This window comes from Zerene cesonia, chromosome 29 (assembly GCF_012273895.1).
Source record: "Zerene cesonia ecotype Mississippi chromosome 29, Zerene_cesonia_1.1, whole genome shotgun sequence".
Lineage (NCBI taxonomy): Eukaryota > Metazoa > Arthropoda > Insecta > Lepidoptera > Pieridae > Zerene > Zerene cesonia.
In genome coordinates this window covers 1,795,016-1,813,605 of record NC_052130.1, presented here as the reverse complement: position 1 = coordinate 1,813,605, position 18,590 = coordinate 1,795,016, and the positions used below count along the sequence as shown (strand labels likewise).

At 34.0% G+C, this 18,590-nt stretch overlaps 1 protein-coding gene across 1 annotated transcript; it reads right to left on the bottom strand.

Annotated features, from left to right (window-relative positions):
- Positions 1–19: 19 nt before the first annotated feature.
- Positions 20–18,033, bottom strand: LOC119837996. The gene is made up of 14 exons (XM_038363808.1): positions 17,867–18,033; positions 11,954–12,109; positions 10,860–11,062; positions 10,429–10,615; positions 9,470–9,855; positions 8,902–9,013; positions 8,167–8,476; positions 6,107–6,129; positions 4,762–4,914; positions 3,175–3,377; positions 2,140–2,326; positions 1,685–2,061; positions 1,213–1,324; positions 20–428 (listed from the first exon to the last, which is right to left on the bottom strand). The coding sequence occupies exons 1-14, from the start codon at positions 17,919–17,921 to the stop codon at positions 130–132; spliced, it is 2,763 nt and encodes a 920-aa protein (XP_038219736.1). The 5' UTR covers positions 17,922–18,033; the 3' UTR covers positions 20–129.
- Positions 18,034–18,590: the final 557 nt, after the last annotated feature.

Sequence of the window (18,590 nt, the reverse complement as noted above, 5' to 3'; positions counted from 1 at the left end):
AAATAACTGTACTCATATTATGTTAAATATATTTTTTAATAAATGCAATTGCTCCTTCCTTATTTTCTTCCTTACTCGTTGCTTCCATTGGTGACATAAAAATCCTCAAATATTTCGTTTCATTGACAATCATTGTTCAATCACAGCCATTGAAATTTCTTTCCTTCCAAGCGTTTTCTGAATCTCCAAAAACGATCTCTGCTTAGTTTCTGGCACGCAAATTAGTATAAACATCATATACGCGAGGGATATGCCAGCAAACATCCAAAACACGGCAGCAGAGCCTATCATATTGGCAACTAAAGTGAAGTATTTGAGATTTATGAACGCAACCAATAGACCACATGTTATTGCTGTACTCATTCCAAAAGATCGAGCCGGACTGTCTAGTAATTCTGAACTAACAACATTTATTAGACTTCCAGGACCTGAAATAATTACCAATGTTTAATTAACATAACCGATGATTTCTATGTGGGATTCCAACACACTTCGGCAAGAATTAGGCCAGTTCGCACTGAGGAAGTACCACACTCCTACTAAAAACCGGCGTGAAATAGTAGCGTGCTATCGTGTTTCGTACAGTGAATGGGGGAGCCAGAGGCGCGAATCCTTTTCCTCACCCTTCCCAGTCCATTTCTTATTTCCAGTCGTTAATCCTATACTTATCCCTTTCCCCTTAAAAGCAGCAACGCATTCGCAAAGGCACTATCTCTGCGAATGTTCATGTGGTAGTGATCGTTTACCATCAAGCGAACCACCAGCTTAGTTGCAGATGTCACATGTCCTCGAACTTTTTAATTCTTGGACATGCCGGTTTCCTCACGATGTTTTCCTTCACCGTTTAAGCAGTGGTGATGTTATCCACATGCGCAGATAAATTGAAAAATCAATTTATTTCCTGCACGCTCGCCCTGTCTCGAACCCCGACTTATCGATTTTGAAGTCCTAGGTTCTCACCACTGAGCCACCACTGCTTTTTGTTGTTGCCCACTTATGGCGTGAAAAATAGTTACAAATTACAACAAAAACAAAGAAATATAACATAGATCATTCTCATTATTCGCTTCGATATTAGCGCGAATGTATAAATGCAACATGAATGTTTTGTCGTGATACATGCAGTGCACGTTAACTAGATGAGGGACGTTTGTTGAACATCAAATGTCAGTAGATCTAGTAAGAACCTAGATGTAATTGACGTATACATACCTGCATTAAAGCAAACTACGATCATAACTACAGAAATGAGAGGCAAATAATTTATGATCCCATTTATTTCAGCGCCGGAATCTTTGACGTGAAAGAACAATCCCAGACCAGCCTGTAAAAAAAACGTTGATTTCACAGACAAACTACCGAATAATGATATTATGTATATAAATACTCGTGGCTTAAAATAACTTGAATTTTCATATACATAATAACATTCGGATAATATACTAGGCTTTATGAAATTGAACATATTTTATCTAATGGTTCTTTTTTGCAATTAATTATATACCAAACTAGCTTTCCAACCGTGGCAAGGGATTTCCAGCCGTTGTAAGGAAATTCCAATAGGAATGAGATGTTTAACCGCAGTAAAATGTCTCCACACACAAATATATCATAAAATCGCTCTTTTTGACGTGTCCGAAAAACAAACAAACATACTTTCCCATATATAAAATTAATGAATTACCATTCCAAGGGAAAAACCAACGAGTGTTAACGACAATATAGGCTTCCTTCCCGTCCTGTCAGTTACAACTGCTGTGAAGAGGCCGGCCAATAATTGTAGAACTCCAAAAATAACTGACACCACTTCTGAAGATACGCTGGTTCCAGTTGCGTCCAGTATTATTTGTAAATACATTGTCACAGTCAAATATCCTACTGATTGTATGCCTACACTCAATAGTATGACTATAGCGAGGACTTTTACAAAGATCTTGTCGCGAAACGAAATCTTGTGTTTGTTCTGCTGGCGTGATACTGTAAATTCTTCGATCTCTTCCTTGGCTCTTGTTTCTGAACCGCGAAGGTATATAAGCGTTTGAAGCGCTTCGTCTTTTAGTCCTGAAAAAATAATACATGAGTCCCATGCTCCACTAGCTCCACTAGCTCAGTGGGCCGGTATGATATAAAATAACATACCCCTCCCTAGCAAAGAACAGGGACTTTCCGGAACAAAACACAACGGCACAATTATCAGTAGTGTGATGCATTCGAACACAATATTGACCATCAGGTACGATGCGTAGGGTCCTACGGTGAGTATCACCAGCATACCCGTTGCCAGTGACATTTGTTGTATAGTTCCTAATGCACCTCGAATTTCTTTCTGCAAATAATAAACAGGTTCTTTTATATTTCATTAAATAGGAGTCCAAAGAGCCAAACTTCGGGAACACTGAATAGTCATCCCGTAGAGTATATTAACAGGTTTTGGAATAATCAGTTACGTAATGCATGTAATTACACCATAAATGAATATCTCACAACTCAACAACAGAATAGTTAACAGGCAGCCTATGAAATTTTCATCATCCCCACCGTATCGACTGCCTCCTATGAGGGTTCAGGCCATATTCCAAAGAATTTTTAATACTGTTTACTGTTTGTTCTTGCCGATTCTTGAAGGGCAAAACGACCCTGTGTTATTATACATAGAAATTTAATGTAGAAAATTTGATTCTTTATTTTTGGGAAAATAAAAAGGAAAGCATAAAAAACTCAAAATCTCCGTATGCCGTGTAACAAGTAGTACGTAGTAGAAGATTATTAGATTAAGGTTAGATGCATGTAAACAATTGCTGCATTCCCAATTACCTACTTAACGACGTCGTAGCTTTCGCTATTAATTTAAAAAAATAGGTGTAGGAGTCGATTACGCTTGGACACGAAATGGGCCAGCTCGCCCCGGGGAAGGTACCATACATCTAGAAAATCAACGTAAAGAAGTAGCATGCTATGTTTGGTTCGGTGAGTGGTCAAGTCACCCTTCCACTGGGAAGAAATGGACTGCCATTCCTTCATTTCCTTCGTCAATCCTTTTCTTATCCTTTACCCACTAAGCAAACGCATTTCCAGCGGCCCTACTACTGCCAATATTCATGGGCGAAGTTAATCGCTTACCATCAGGCGAACCACCAGCTCAGTTGCCCACTATTACATAAAAAGTAAACTTACACTAGCTATCTCCGCACTGTAAGCCAGTAAATTGCATAGAATAGCAGCATCCAGAATACCCGATATGACCCTTATAGAATACAACATCCAAAGTTCTGTAGCAAATATCTGGATCATGTATAAACATCCTTTTATTATACTGATGCCCAGCAATGTGGTCTTCCTTCCTAGTTTATTTGAGATCCAGGAAATAAAATGTGAAACTAAAACAATTATATTAAAATCCTTAGTATCTTTACTATTGTTATGTATATGAAAGTACATTTATTCGATGGTCTTTATTATGCGCGACGGAGCGTTATTAAGGAGTAATGCTACTAATATATAAACGCGAAAGTTAGTAGAATGAATGTATGTTTGTTACTCTTTCACTAGAAAACCACTGAAATTATTTACTACTGAATTTATCAAGTTGTATTTGTTTTTTTTCCGTCATCTGCTTCGCAACTATGACTTTATTGTCTGGAGAGAGTAGGAAGGCTAAACATTGACATAGGCCACTTTTCTTTGACCACGCGGGCCAGGACGCGGTCTTAAACCTGATTGTATTATATTACTGGCCGTACTAAGAAACGTTTATTCGCTGTTATGTTTTGTTATAGTTACTTTTTTACAAGGAAAACTAACTATCTAACAATGGAAGGTTGAGTACAATGTTATTTATGGAATAACGGAGTAAAAACTTTGTTAAGCTGATAATTATGCAATTATTAATCAAGTAACTAAAGTTGTTTATCTAGGTACTATCGTTATGGCATTGTGTTTCTTATAAAACACAAGAAACTCAATTGAAGTTAAAAGAGTGTTTCTCTTTTCGTCATATGTCATATCGAGTATATTTATTAAAATAACTCTTTTTATTTAATAACTTCCAGCGTTTATAAATTATAGACAATTACCCTACTAATAATAAAAACGCAAAATTTAATTTTTAGTTTCATAGCATTGAAATGCTTTTTTTATAAATGAGAAATTTTTTTGAAAGAATAGAAAAAATTCGATCATGGGGCGGGATGCGAACCCGCGTTTCTTGCCTAACCGTAGCAACGCCTAACCTCTAAAAATTTCTCATTTATAAAAACGCAAAAGTTAATTAGAATGTGTGGATGTTTGTTACTCTTTCACGCAATAACCTCTTTTGGGATTTGTATGAAATTTGGTACAGAGATAGATTATAGTCTGGATTAACACATAGGCTTCATTGCGGCTGAGTACCATGCGAGGGAAGCTGCAGGTTCTAGCTGGTTTTGATTAAGTTATAACGATTATAACAAAATCTAGTACTTTTCACCCGTGGTACATATATAGCCTATGTCATTCAATGAAGTTATAATGTAAATAGTAATGGTGAAAGAATTTTTAAAATCGGTCTAGTAATTTTTTAATTTCTCCATTACAAACAAACAAACAAAAATAAAAATTCTTCCTCTTAAATATTAGTGTAGATAAGTGTAGACATTTTATTTTTTGTACAACCCTAAATCAACCCCATAAGTAGTGCTAATCGTAGAATCCACTCGTTCCTGACATATCATGATAATGAATTCTAATTTACACCCGTGACATCTAGTCTATCTAGTTACTTACATATTATTGGAAGCAGACATCCACAAGAGACGATCCAAGTCGCTTCGTTGTCAGATATTCTCCTAGATAGCTGAGTGTCTTCCTTCATTAGCTTGATGAGCATTGGTGATGGCCACGCTATAGACATGCCAACCCCGACCCCAGTCAGATTCACTGAAAATAACAACAGAGAAAACTACCTAAAAATCTTTATATCTTTGTTACGTAAAGTAAAAACTTTTAACTCCTTTTTACGAATATTTCGCTGTCTGAGGTTAAGAAATTTCGCACACTTATCGTTTATATAAATCTGGTATAAATTTCGGGTAACTACAAAACTAAGTGCGAATAACTACTAAACTAAGTAGTAACGTAGTATAATACTACTCTTTGTCTAGTATCATCCGGTTTAAAGCTGTTAGTGTAGGACTGTTTTGTTCTTATTATAGTATTATGTTATCTATGGTTTTTATGTTACGCAAAAAAATTGGTCTCGCGCTTTCCCGATGGCGTATAATAATATAACTTGGCACACGCAACTCAAGAAACAACAATGTCAATGCTTTTTGAGAAAATAAATTATTGCTTATGAATATTTCTAATTATGACATGTATTAATTGTTTGGTCAGCTTTCATATCGTCAGACTATACCTAAATGAGTCCATTAAATATTTATGCTTGAATATTAATTATTAAACTCAACTAAATACTTTTTTTCCGACTTCACAGGCAATTAGATATAGGACACTTACATGATATACCTATATACTTACGATTTCGAATTAAATCGATCTAGAGAGTGATAATAATAAATCTTACCTGATAAAACTATGATGTATTGTCGAAGCACATATTTTGACAGAAACATCTTTCACTTACTAATAATTTTCACCATTCGAAAAATATAGACATTAGAACAAAAATTATCATACGGCGGGATTCTTAATATTTAGAAATTTTTAAAAATTGAATTTAATGCAACTTTCATTCTGTTAGTTAACTTTATATAGTTTGGAATTAACACGCAATTATTTTTAAAACAAATGTTATGCAGTATACACGCTAACATAAATCTGTAATATTTATGAAATGATAAATAACTTTTAACAGAGTTTAAATAACATTCAACCTTATATTAATTAATTAAACATAACAATTTATAAATATTCGTTTTGAGTAATTAATTTATCACGCACGTATATTATGCAGCCACCAATATTATAGAAAACACAATAATAATGAATTATTTATCACATTCACAACGAATAATTTGCAAAATAATTCTTTTACTCCGTTTTATCGACGGCAAATGCTGTTTCTCGTAATGAAATGGCATAATGACGCCACTAAGTCTTCCATACATACCATCAAGGTAAACGAGACCAGCACTTTTTGTAAGAAATAAACCAAATTTAACATTACTAGTAACAGTACCATTATAAACAAAAGTTAACTTCACCTTGCGTTATATTAAATGTCATAATTATATTCAAATGCGTTTGTTATTTCAGAACGTAATATCAGTATTATGTATGTAAAGACCGGCGTGAAATAGTAGCATGCTGCTGAGTTTGTTTCGTTGAAACGAGGCGCCGGAACCCCATATCATTTTCCTTACCCTTCCCAGTCTTTCCCTTTATTCCTTTCGTCCATCCTTTCTTAATCCCTTTCGAATTTTAACGGCAGCAATCCATTGGCTTAAGGTCTGCATTCGACCTTAGGCCTCTCCAAATGTTTATCGGCGGTAGTAGCACTTACCATCTGGTGATCCACCAGCTCCATTGCCGACAACGACATAAAAAAATTGTATAAATCCTGAATGGTGATAGAATTAGGATAAGATACGATAAGTTTAAGTTACTTATGTCCCTTTAATTTTATACTGTCTGGGCTAGTTCGGCTTTGGCTTCGTTTTCGGACCATATTTGGCCATATTAGCATTGACATACTGCGTGTAGGACCTAGGTACTGTTTTAACCGACATTCAAATTATTTAAATTAGTCTTTCAAGTACATGACATATTTATTATCGCTCTACCCAGTTTAAAATAGGTGTTTACTCAAATGAATGTATTGTAAATTTTAATAAAAATATGATAAAAAATTACTTGCATTTATATTTACGATGCTAAGTTTATGCATTGATTTATTTGTATGCAAACTTAATTAAGATGCTGTTTTTTATAGCAGAGAACAAATAAAATGTATATAAAAGCATTCATCTTATTTTAGTCAGCTATGTTAAAAAAAAAATAGATTAATGATTTTTTTCACTTTTAAATACAATTGAAAACATTAAAAGCCGCAAAATTAATAAGTATCAAAGAAATGAAACAAAAGTAGATCAAATTTTTATTAGACTAAACTTTGGTTAATCATTAATTTAACCAAAAGAAAATATTTACATCTAGAATTATCCCAAAAATTCTTCAAATTTCTTAAGACAGTTACATAGGTAACTGGTACAATATTTCACTCTTTGATGTTTTTATTTATCTATATTATGTAATACTAGTAATTTCCTGATTAAAAAAACTTAAACATTTACCGATTAATAAAATGAATAACATCACTCACACAAACTCATATACACGCACACACTCTCAACACTCATAATGACAAGTAAAGTTTTTATAATCTGTTTGTAATACGATGGAAGAGATTGAGCCTCACAACACAGGGAATCCTAGTGTGGGGTTCAATGCAGCATCTATAGATGCTATAATATGTAACTTTTTATTTTGTTTAACTACAGGTAGTAAATAGTTAGTACTAAAAAGAAACAAACAAAATATCAAGAACAGTTTTATTTATACTTATTTATCGAAATAGAAATAATAATATTGTGTTTTCGATAAAGTCAGCAAGAGTCGACCAAATCAGCAAAAAATTGACAAATTTTAAATATTAACATGTGAATGAAACTACCTAATTTATACAAGAACATACCTTATTGAGTGTACCGCCAAACAATTTTAAATAAATAACTATATAAATTACTAAGTCTAATTATTATTCAAAACACTCTCTTTCCTATAATACATTGTCATATATGCAAATTTTTTAAAGGTATGTATTGAGTCATTAAACGCATTTCTTTTAGATACAGTTTCTTATATATCCTTTTCCTTATCCTTCCTTACCTGTCCCAGTCCTTTCCTTCGTTCCTCCCGTCAATCCTTTCTTAAACCCTTCCCAATTTAAATCCGCAATCCATTTGTAGAGGCGTAAGGTCTGCAATTGACCTTACTCCTCTCCAAATGTTTACGGGCGGTGGTAGCGCTTACCATCAGGCGACCCACCAGCTCCATTGTCGACTATGACATAAAAAAAATCTACAAACCCCGAGTATTTACAATCACATATATGACATCTGAATAAATTCTAGCATGACACACTACACAAGAACATCTATCACAGTTAACTATACGCTCCTATCCTTGTCCACCTTTTCGGCATCGTTCACGAAATTTCCCATCGAGTTCTGTATTTCTCGAAACGTTTTGTCTTTAGTCTCTGGTACAAACACACCAATCAGAACGGCCACAGCAATACAGCATACACTGAAGAACCAATATGTCGGTGCGGGACCAACCGCTGATGTCATAATGGGAAAGTATTTTGTAGTTATGAAAATCGTTATCTGACAGAACAGTAATCCGATAGACGTCCCGAATGCTCTGGTCGGTCCTTCGAAGAGTTCTGTGGTTGTTGGCCACACTAGTGAGCCAATACCTGTAATATTTAATAAAACTACATTATAATGAGTCGTTAATGATTGCGATATAGTTCTTTGCAAGGTTCATAATGTTACACCCAAGTTGATCGGTCTATTTTTTGGTGAATAATACTGATATAGTATCACTCATTTCTTTTTGGGTTAATTTTAGAAACAAGGGATTTGTGAACTGGGATAAACAAATTGCATATTAACGAAAAAATAACATTAATACCAAGCTCAACGTGCTATAACTTTTTAATGTAGAAGCACGAGTATTCGATTGCTCAGGCGGAATCACAGGTAGCTGAGAGACTATACGCTGCTTGGATTTGACAAATGACGTGGGTTCAAATAACATCCTCATTATCTAAAGTATTTAATAATACTGGCCCATATATATCAGTACCTATATTATATTAATCAATAATCTTTCACTAACCAGCACTGTAGCAAAACACCACGAGAATCAGGGAAATAATTGGCAAGTAGTTCATAAAACCGGTGACCGCATCAACTTCTGAGTTCATTTGAAAGAACACTCCTAATCCCATCTGAAATCAAAACATTTCGAAGGTCGTAATATACATAGATGATTGACAAGATTGTTAGAATAGACTTCACTACATATTATAAAGGAAACTCGCTTCCCGCGTCTGACTCTACGTTTGTATGTATGCTTACATCTCAAAAACTACACAACGGATTTTGATTGTTTTTTACAGATAGAGTGATTCAAGAAGAAAGTTTATGTCTATAATTAAATCTATTAAATTACTCTGAATTTAATAGATTTAATTATAGACATGAACGGTAGAAGACGCGGACAAAAGCTAGTGTGTGTAAAACTATATGTTAATACCACTCTTTTCGCATTCATGCTTAAAACTGGCAACACATTTGATAAAATATTATCTATGCAATTTTTATGGGCGGTGGTGATTCTTTACCATCAAGCGACCCACCAGCTCGCTTGCCTGATATAGATATAAAAAACAGAAAACTCTCACCATTCCCAGAAACATGCCGGATAAAGACGATAGCAACAACCGTTTCCTTCGGAACATAGACGTCAAAATTGTAACGGACACGCTCGCAAATACTTGTATCAAACCAATAATCACTGATGCTATTTCAGGCATTACGCTAGTGTTCGTAGAGATTAATATCGACTGCAGGTAAAACGTCACAGCGTTGTAACCTACTATCTGAGAACCCACAAACAAAAGAATGCAAAGAATAAGCGACTTTAAAAACGCTTTGTTCTTAAGCATTTCAATTTTGTCGATTTCAACGTGATCTTCTGTTGATTTCTTATATTCTTCTATCTCTTCTATGGCTAACTCTTCAGATCCTCTGAACGTGGTTAGCGATTTTAACGCTGCGTCATATTTTCCTGAAAAATCAATATGTAAGTAGAAAAGTAGTTGAAAATTGATGATTAATCCATTACAGGATTTACTGGATGGGTCACAAATTTGTGTTACGATCGACAAAACAGGTAGCAAGTTCGATCTTGGGAGAACACTTGGGAGTAACGAAACACGAAAGATCATTTTATGCCTATAACTTATTTAGGTAAATAAACTTTTTCTTCATTCGATTCCGTTTACAGAGCTAAAGTTACATAGAAGGAATTTTTAACGCGAATATCTTAAATGCTTGGGCACGAATTAATCCAGCACGCAAGGAAGCTACTACATCCCGTTAGGACATCGACGTGAAATTGTGGTGTTTATGTCTTATGTGATTGTGGGAGAAATATAGTCTCGTATCCTATTCCTCATCATTAACAATATATTTCTTTATTCTCGTCATTAATCGATTCTTTATACTTTACCCATTTATTTGGTTAAAAAACAGCAACATATTTGCAGATCTACAATATCGCAAATGTTCATGGCCGGTGGTGATCGCTTACCATCGGGCGGATACCAACTCTAAATTTATAATAAAATAAACTACTAACCTTTAGAATACTGATAGTACGGGCTCTCGGGAAGAAAAATTAAAGGTATCAAACACACAACAACAGTCCCACATAAAATATAGCTAAAGGTATGATAAGAGACGAACGGGCCGACGGAAAGCGTGATCACGATGCCCAAAGATGAAAACAGCTGGAGTAACGTTCCTAGCGAACCCCGATTTGTTTTCTGAAATATAATATAATATAACTCTTATTATGATATAAATGAATACAGATAGAATAATTGAATTGAATTTAATGATAAATTCTTAAAGGATAGAAAAAATTCGATCACGAGGAGGGATTCGAAACGGCGTCTTCTTCCAAACTGTAGCAACGCCTAGCCTAGAATTCCATCTACTCTTTCAGTTTCATGTGCCTAAGGGACATCCCACGCCATAAAGATGATTTGCATTTAACTTAGTACTTACACTAGCTATTTCAGATGAGTATACAGGTACCACCGCCAGCACTAGGCAATCGCCGATCAGCATAATGGTCCGGGCGAAAATGAGCATCCATGCTTTAGTAGCAAATATGAGGAATATACTCATTGACAACTTCGGCACAAAACATAACAACACGCAGGCTTTTCGTCCTATTTTATCCAGTAATATCCCTCCGAGTATGTTAACTGAAACATGTTCAAAATAATATAAGTTTTTTTATTACCTCATCGGCAATGGAACTGTTGGGTCGCCTGTTGAGAAGCTCTACCACCTCCCATGAACATGTAGAGAGGCGTAAGGACGATTGCAGATCTTACGCTTCAACAAATGGATTACCGTCTTTAAATTGAAAAGGGATTAAGAAAGGATTGACGGGAGGCATAAAACAACGGACTGGGAATGGAAAAGAATGTGGTCCTCCGGCTCCCCCCTCACTTAATGAAACACAGTGGCATGCTGCTATCTCACACCGGTATTAAGTGAGGGTGTTGTATTTCCCCGGTACGAGCTGGCCCAATTCGTGCCTAAGTATTTTCAAATTAAATACACAATTGCGTATTTTTTACGTCTGTATGTATAAGAAGTGGTGGCTCAGCTGTAGTACCTCGGACTTAAAATCGATAAGTCAGGGCTTCGGGACCGGGCAAGCGTGCAGGAAATAAATTTGATGATGATGATGATTTTGATTTTATGTGCGCATGCTGATGACATCACTGCTCCAAACGGTGAAGGAAAACATCGTGAGGAAACCGGCATATCCTATCATCATATAATCAAAAAGTGACATCTGGCTCTCTTGGCCGTGGTGGAATATGGACTGTCTATGATGATTATGACGTATGAAAATATATAAACTGAGAAGATCCTATTGTCTAAGATACAGGCCGGGTCTAGTTTCAAATTAGTTTTTATAGTTAGTCTAGTTTGAAATGACTTCAAATAGATATGTGGATAGCGCTTATAATTATATTATTAACTTATTCGTTTTTGAGTTGTTACGAAGTCGGTGCAATTAATGTTATACATATTTTATTGCTAGGTATAATTATTTAATTAATGGATACATAAATACTCACCAAAACCTCCAAACAGGAACCCCAAAGCTACCATCCAGGACCCTTCGCTCTCCGTTAGTGGGCTGTCCATTGGACTATTCTCAGGGTCTGTCAATTTCACCAACATCGGAGACGGCCATGCTAAACTCATGCCGGTTGTAAGCACCGCCAGGTTAACTGAAACAATATTAATTCCATACTTCTGCTACATACTAAATTCATACTAAAAATACGAGTATAACTCAAAGGTGACTTATCAGACAGTGATTTATCAACGCACAGCCCAAACTACTGGACGGATCGGGCTGAAATTTGGCGTGCAGATGAGATGTTATGACGTAGCATCCGTTATGAAATGATTTTGAATTTTAAGACAGAAGAAATTCTACCTCCAAGAAGATAAAATAGTTAAGTACCATGAAAATTTCTTAAGACCGCGCGGGCGAAGCTGCAGACAACAGCTAGTGATAATATATTATAGAAAAGGATTTGTATGAGCGCGGTAATCTCAGAAACTACTGGACCACTGTCACCAATGCATATGTACGTGACCACAGAGTGTTTCAAACTATATTTACCACGTGTAAAGCCGGGGCGGTACGCTTGTAAAATATATAATAAAACAAGGATTGAAACCAACACTTTGACAGTAGTAACAGAGATAAAAAAAAAACATGTTTGCCTCGCGTTAAAATTACTATAAAAAAAATCAAAATAGAGGACTTTGTGATACACACATATGAGATTAAGAAACATACACAAAATACTTTCTCTTTAGTTACGTTGTTTTATATGTAGATGCAATATAGAAAACCGCTTGGCTGGTAACGTTTATAAATAAACTTAGAATTTTAATTATAAGAAATCCTTTTCAAAGGTTGTCTGGCAGAGATCGATTATAAGCGATAAGGCCGCCTATTTAACATTATAAATGTCCTTTCTTGTTTTCTTTCATCTCATATTTTGTTAATCTTCTTCATTTATGTATTGTATTGTAGAAATAACTAAACAATATTGGTAAACTCTGGCGTCTATAACATCAGTAGGTTAAATTCGTAGTTGCTAACAGCTAAGAATATCTTATGCGATAAAGTGGTTAATCTTATACCTGATAACCAAGATACAGTGAAATGTTTAACTCGCATTATTTTAATACGTTAGTACTGAACAAATACGATAATTTTGTTTTTTCAGTATATTTGTTTAAGTGAATTAGCACATGTTTTATGATATTAAGACTTTAAATAAACGATGGCTTGTAACTAACCTGCCACAAACATTTTTTATGATCTTTATAATTGTGTTATCACTTTTCTTTTTATAAGTGCTGTGAGATAATAAAAACTTTATTGAACTTATCATTTCGAATGTCTTATGATAAACTGTATTATGTATATATACATATAATACGATATTTTTCCCTTAGTAGATATTAGTATAGCCTATTCTAAAACCGAACTTTTTCGATATTTTGTAACTATATTTATTTACAGTAGAGTACAAACTTGTGAAAATAGATTCTAGAACATGATGTTTGTTTTAAGAAGTAATTAATTTATACATTTTATTACAAGCAATTAAACTATGATTGACACATTGCTCGTAAAAGGCAGGTCGAGTTGAAGGTCTTGGGAAACCTTTAAACTTTCTAGAATAGGTACAATTATTTATTCTTAAAATTTATTCTGTAAGTCCCTGTTACTGTTTCTGATTGTCCATGTGTTTAATTGTTTGTACCTCTGCGCATGATAGGATTTGTTGACTTTAAAAAGAAGTAGCTAATGGTTTTGTTAATTTTGGTAATTAGAAACTGAATTAAAGGGATATATAAGTAGGCATACTCATAGGTTATTTGGCATCAAAACAGATATACCTTAAGGAGAAAATGAAACATTTGTGTGAAGTATAAACATCTAGTAATGATACCAAAATAGTCCTCACATGAGTACAAATTTTAGAGAAAGTTTCTGTAACACTGGTCTTCAGTGACGTCCGTTATAGACGACTTGCGCCAAACAACAGAGCATGATTCCCTGTCAATAAACTAACATACAATATGTATGATAAATACATTATGATATAAACAAATACGTCATAAAAAAGCTACAAAATATCGTAATAAATGTAGAATAATTATACAGTAAACACACAAGAATCGCATACGCCGGTACCAAACGCAAAAGGAATAACGCGTGAGCCAGAGCGTATCTTTAAATTGTTACTTTATGGAACTTGCTAGCTACGCTATCCCGTAGGAATATCCTGTAGAGAAAAAATTGTCCATGTGTTGTTCCTGTTGTCCAGCTAGCTATCTACGTACAAAATTTAATTGCAATCAGTTCAGTAGTTTTTGCGTGAAAGCGTAACAAAGATACATACACATAAACATAAATCCATCCTCACAAACTTTCGCATTTATAATCTTAGTAGGACTAGTGGGACTACTAGGACTAGTAGGATAGTATTTCTTGTATGGAGGCGGGCGTTAGCACCTATGCCGCAGCTAATAAGCTTTTATGGGTGTAATTTTTAACTTGGTTTACTTAAACCAAGTTAACTTGCACTATGTGTGTACTTACACTATGTGTTTTTATTAGTTCCAAATAAACAATGTTGATCAATCAATTATTTTCTACACGCTCGCCCGGTCTCGAACCCCGACTTGTCGATTTTAAGTCAGAGGTCCTCACTACTGAACTGGCTGCTTATGGTTGCATTATTGTACCCGTTATGCTTTTAACCGACATCAAAAAAGGAAGAAGTTCTCTAAGTATTTTCAAAAAGTGGTTTAAATTTTGATTTTATATAATGTACTACTATTTGTGTATTTAATGCTCTATCCTTCATCCGTACCAGTTTGAACAGGGAAGAAATCCAATGGAACATTTATAATATTTAAACGCTCGCGCTTTCTACAGAAAACAAGATAAACCGGTTTACTATTGTATTTATATAATAATTACATATTATTATGTTTACTCGTTCCTAACGGCTTAGATCACAACTATTTTTCATTAATTAAGAATCAAGATATATCCAAATTTACTAACTAGCTTTTTTTTAACCACGGCTTAGCAACATCCATTTATGGTTTATGTATATTTTATCTTAATTTAGTGCTGTACATTGAATTGTTAAATATATAAAAAAATATTATATTTCAATTATTCTTTTATTTGTTTGGATATGAGTTGCATAAAGGAGCTGCGACTTTTAACCTAGAAACAGGTTTGCGTGATAAGTTTTTTTTTGCAGTTATGTACTTGGGTATTATAGATAAAAGACATTAGTGCACGTCACTACTTCACTTACATATATATAGTTTATATAAAAATATTTATACTTATATCTACACTAATATTATGGAGAGTAGAAAACATTGAAGAAAAAGGGAGAGAAAACCTTTGGACCTTTGTATGTTTTTAACGTTTTCACGTATAAACCAATGGACTGATTTCAAAAATTCTTTCACCATTAGAAAGCTGCAAATTCAATGAGTGATATAGACTATATATGTACCACGGGTGAAGCCAGGGCGAAAAGCTAGTATTATATAATATTGAAATGTTAAAAATAATAATGAATTCTTTCATAAGTAGTTCATTTATTATCAAGTAGGTACTTGAACATTCAGAATAGTGCCAATCTACATAATATCTAAGTATACTTTTTTCTCCTTACATATTACGCAAATTCAGTAATAAAACCTTCAGTAAAACCCAAACGTCATTATTATAGAAGAGTTTTTCTATAGATGTTCATGTGAGAAATGATCAAATGTTTTCTATTCTTTCAAAATTTGTCATTTATAAAGCATTTCAAAGTTACAAAACTAAAAATTAAAGGTGTTCATGTGATTTAAACTTTGATTCGTGCAATAACCATGATTAAATACTATTCGACGCTTGATTTTGTTGAAACGTTAGAGAAATCATGGCTTACCTTGACCCATCCACGTCGCGTAATAATGGTAAGTATTATGTGTATGTATACCATAAAGGCTAAACAATCATTAAATCCTCCTTTCAATCAAAGCTTTGCTTTGAAGCATATTATTAGGTACTTATTTTAAACTTTGATTATAAACGACGACAGTAAAAACTAATAATGATAAAAGAAGTAAGTATTGGGTTTTCTATGTGTTTTTAATATAATCTTTTATCGACAAAAAAAAATTACTACACAACTAGAAATTAAATACTTATTAACGGATTTTAAACGCGATTTATTCATTAAATTATTAACCCGACGTTTCGAACACTTACAGCGAGCGTGGTCACGGGGAGACTTTCGGAGAGTTTAATTTCTAAATGTATGATACTCGCGTAAAATCAAACACAAGAAAATACTATGACTACACAAATACTTCATTATTTTCATAGTTGTTATAGATAATTTTCGTGAAACTATTGTATTAACTTTCCACCGACAATTCTAAAAATAGGTTATGTCCACAAATAATACTAAATCATCATGAAAATCAGTTTCCTCACGGCTCACGCGTTGTTCTTACTTACACGACGCATATACGTGTTTTTTTTTTTTATTTGATTAAAGTCTAGACTCTAATCAAAAAAAAAAAAACGTACGCGATTCTTGCGTGAATATTATATAATTATTCTACATTTATTAACTACCGTGATTTGTCATTTTCTTTTTACGTATTTGTTTATATCATTATGTGTTTATCATACATATTGTACTTAATTGGGTTATTGACAGGCAATCATGCTCTGTTATTTAGACGCAAGTCGTACTATGACGGGCGACAGAGAACCAGTGTTACAGAAACTTTCTCTAAACTTATACTGATGTGAGCACTTCAACATCATTATATTTATTTGTACTTAACACAATTTTTTTCCTTACTGTTTTCTGTTTTAATGCTGAATCAAGGTATGTCTATGCGATCGACGAAACTTATGCGAGTGTCGTGGTTTATTACCGTTTCCACTGCATCCATAAAACCGGTCTTGAAGAGAATACGCGAATCTCAAGCTCGATAGCGATATCGTAGCGAATCCACTGTTTACATATGAGTGTGTAAATGCACCATAGATTACTTTTAATCTTACGGTTATAACAATACTAGCTGCGCCCCGCGGTTTGCCCGCGTAAGTCCGTATCCCCCAGGAATATCGGGTTAAAAAGTTACCTATATGTTATTCCAGTTGTCCAGCTGTCTACTTACGAAATTTCATTGCAATCGGTTCAGTAGTTTTTGCGTAAAAGAGCAACAAACACACACACATCCTTACAAACTTTCGCATTTATAATAATAGTAGGAAGTAGGATTACGGCGACATAAAGCACTAAGACTTTAATATTTATAGGTTTTTTTACCACAATCGAATTAGGTATTATGTACCTATCTAGGTACACATCGTGACCGGTTACTGTTAACAATCTTTATTGATAACTCTCAAGTATTTTCTTATCTGCTATCTAAACGACTATTATTTTATCTCATTTTAATACAGTGCATAAAAAATTTAATAATGCTCTAGGTAAATATTTGACATATTGGGACGAATTACAAAATCTATTATTAAATACGCATTTTTTTAAAACATATCTGTATTTTGGAGAGGTATATCCGGTTATACATTGATATTTATTCTAGTTGTCGTAAATGTATGATACTATAGTATTACTTACATTTTATTATTACAAACCTTCCCCTGTAAATGGACCTTCTAACACTGAAATGATTTTTTAAATCGATCCATTATTTCCTGAGATTCCCGCATTAAACAAACATAAAACTCTTCAGCTTGTTATTATCAGTAAATTATTCATCAGTATGGGTGTAACTATAATTATTACGAGATACAAATAGCGCTTAGTACAAGAGAAAGTTAACAACCGACTGCACAATTCACATCAATATACAAAACATTAAAACAATCACATTAAAAAAATATATAACATTACCCACAAAAACCACAGCATATTGTCGTAGCAGACTGGGTGATATATTCACTTTCATTATAAAAAAAGTTTTTATTGAAAACTTTTTAAATGTCACTGGCACGAATAAAAAAAAGAAACAAACAAAAAGCGCGCAAATTATCCATCCGGTTTGTGTCACAGCCAATACGAAGTGTGGTGGAACGAACGTGATTTTGTATTAGCAGAACCGGTGTTATTGCTTCTACACAAGAGTGATAGTGAAATCGCTAGGCTATAATTTTTAAATATAATATTGCAGTTCTCGTATCGTTGCTGTAAATCATATTATTTTATAAGGAATATAATGTGATCCGCTGATATCTATTATCGAATGACAAAAGGTTATTTGATGCTATTGTTAACGTCTTTTTTATTTTAGTATAAATATTGGTTTACAAATTGTGTTGACCGCCTCCTTGGTACAGTGGTTAACGCGTGAGCGTAGAACCGGGGATCCTGGGTTCGATTCCCGAAGTGAAACAGATGTATATCATCTGACCCATACCCCAGTAAGGGACACGGGACTTCACTCTGTTACAAATTGATACACACAAATAGACTTGAAAACTATTGCACAGTTACGTTAGCTATGTAATTCCTAAATATGTATCAACATACAAGTGTTACTATTTATATATGATTTATACTGACAGATTCGCCTTTATATCAAGTTGGAATGGGCCAACACTCAACTAAGACCGATAAA

Coding starts and splice junctions, on each gene's coding strand:
- LOC119837996 (XM_038363808.1), bottom strand. CDS start 17,921: ATGAAAGTGAATATATCACCCAGTCTGCTACGACAATATGCTGTGGTT. Junction 8,477..8,901: donor GGTGTTTTGCTACAGTGCTG/GTTAGTGAAAGA, acceptor TAAATATTACAG/GTATTGGCTCACTAGTGTGG. Junction 2,062..2,139: donor CTGTTCTTTGCTAGGGAGGG/GTATGTTATTTT, acceptor TTATTTTTTCAG/GACTAAAAGACGAAGCGCTT.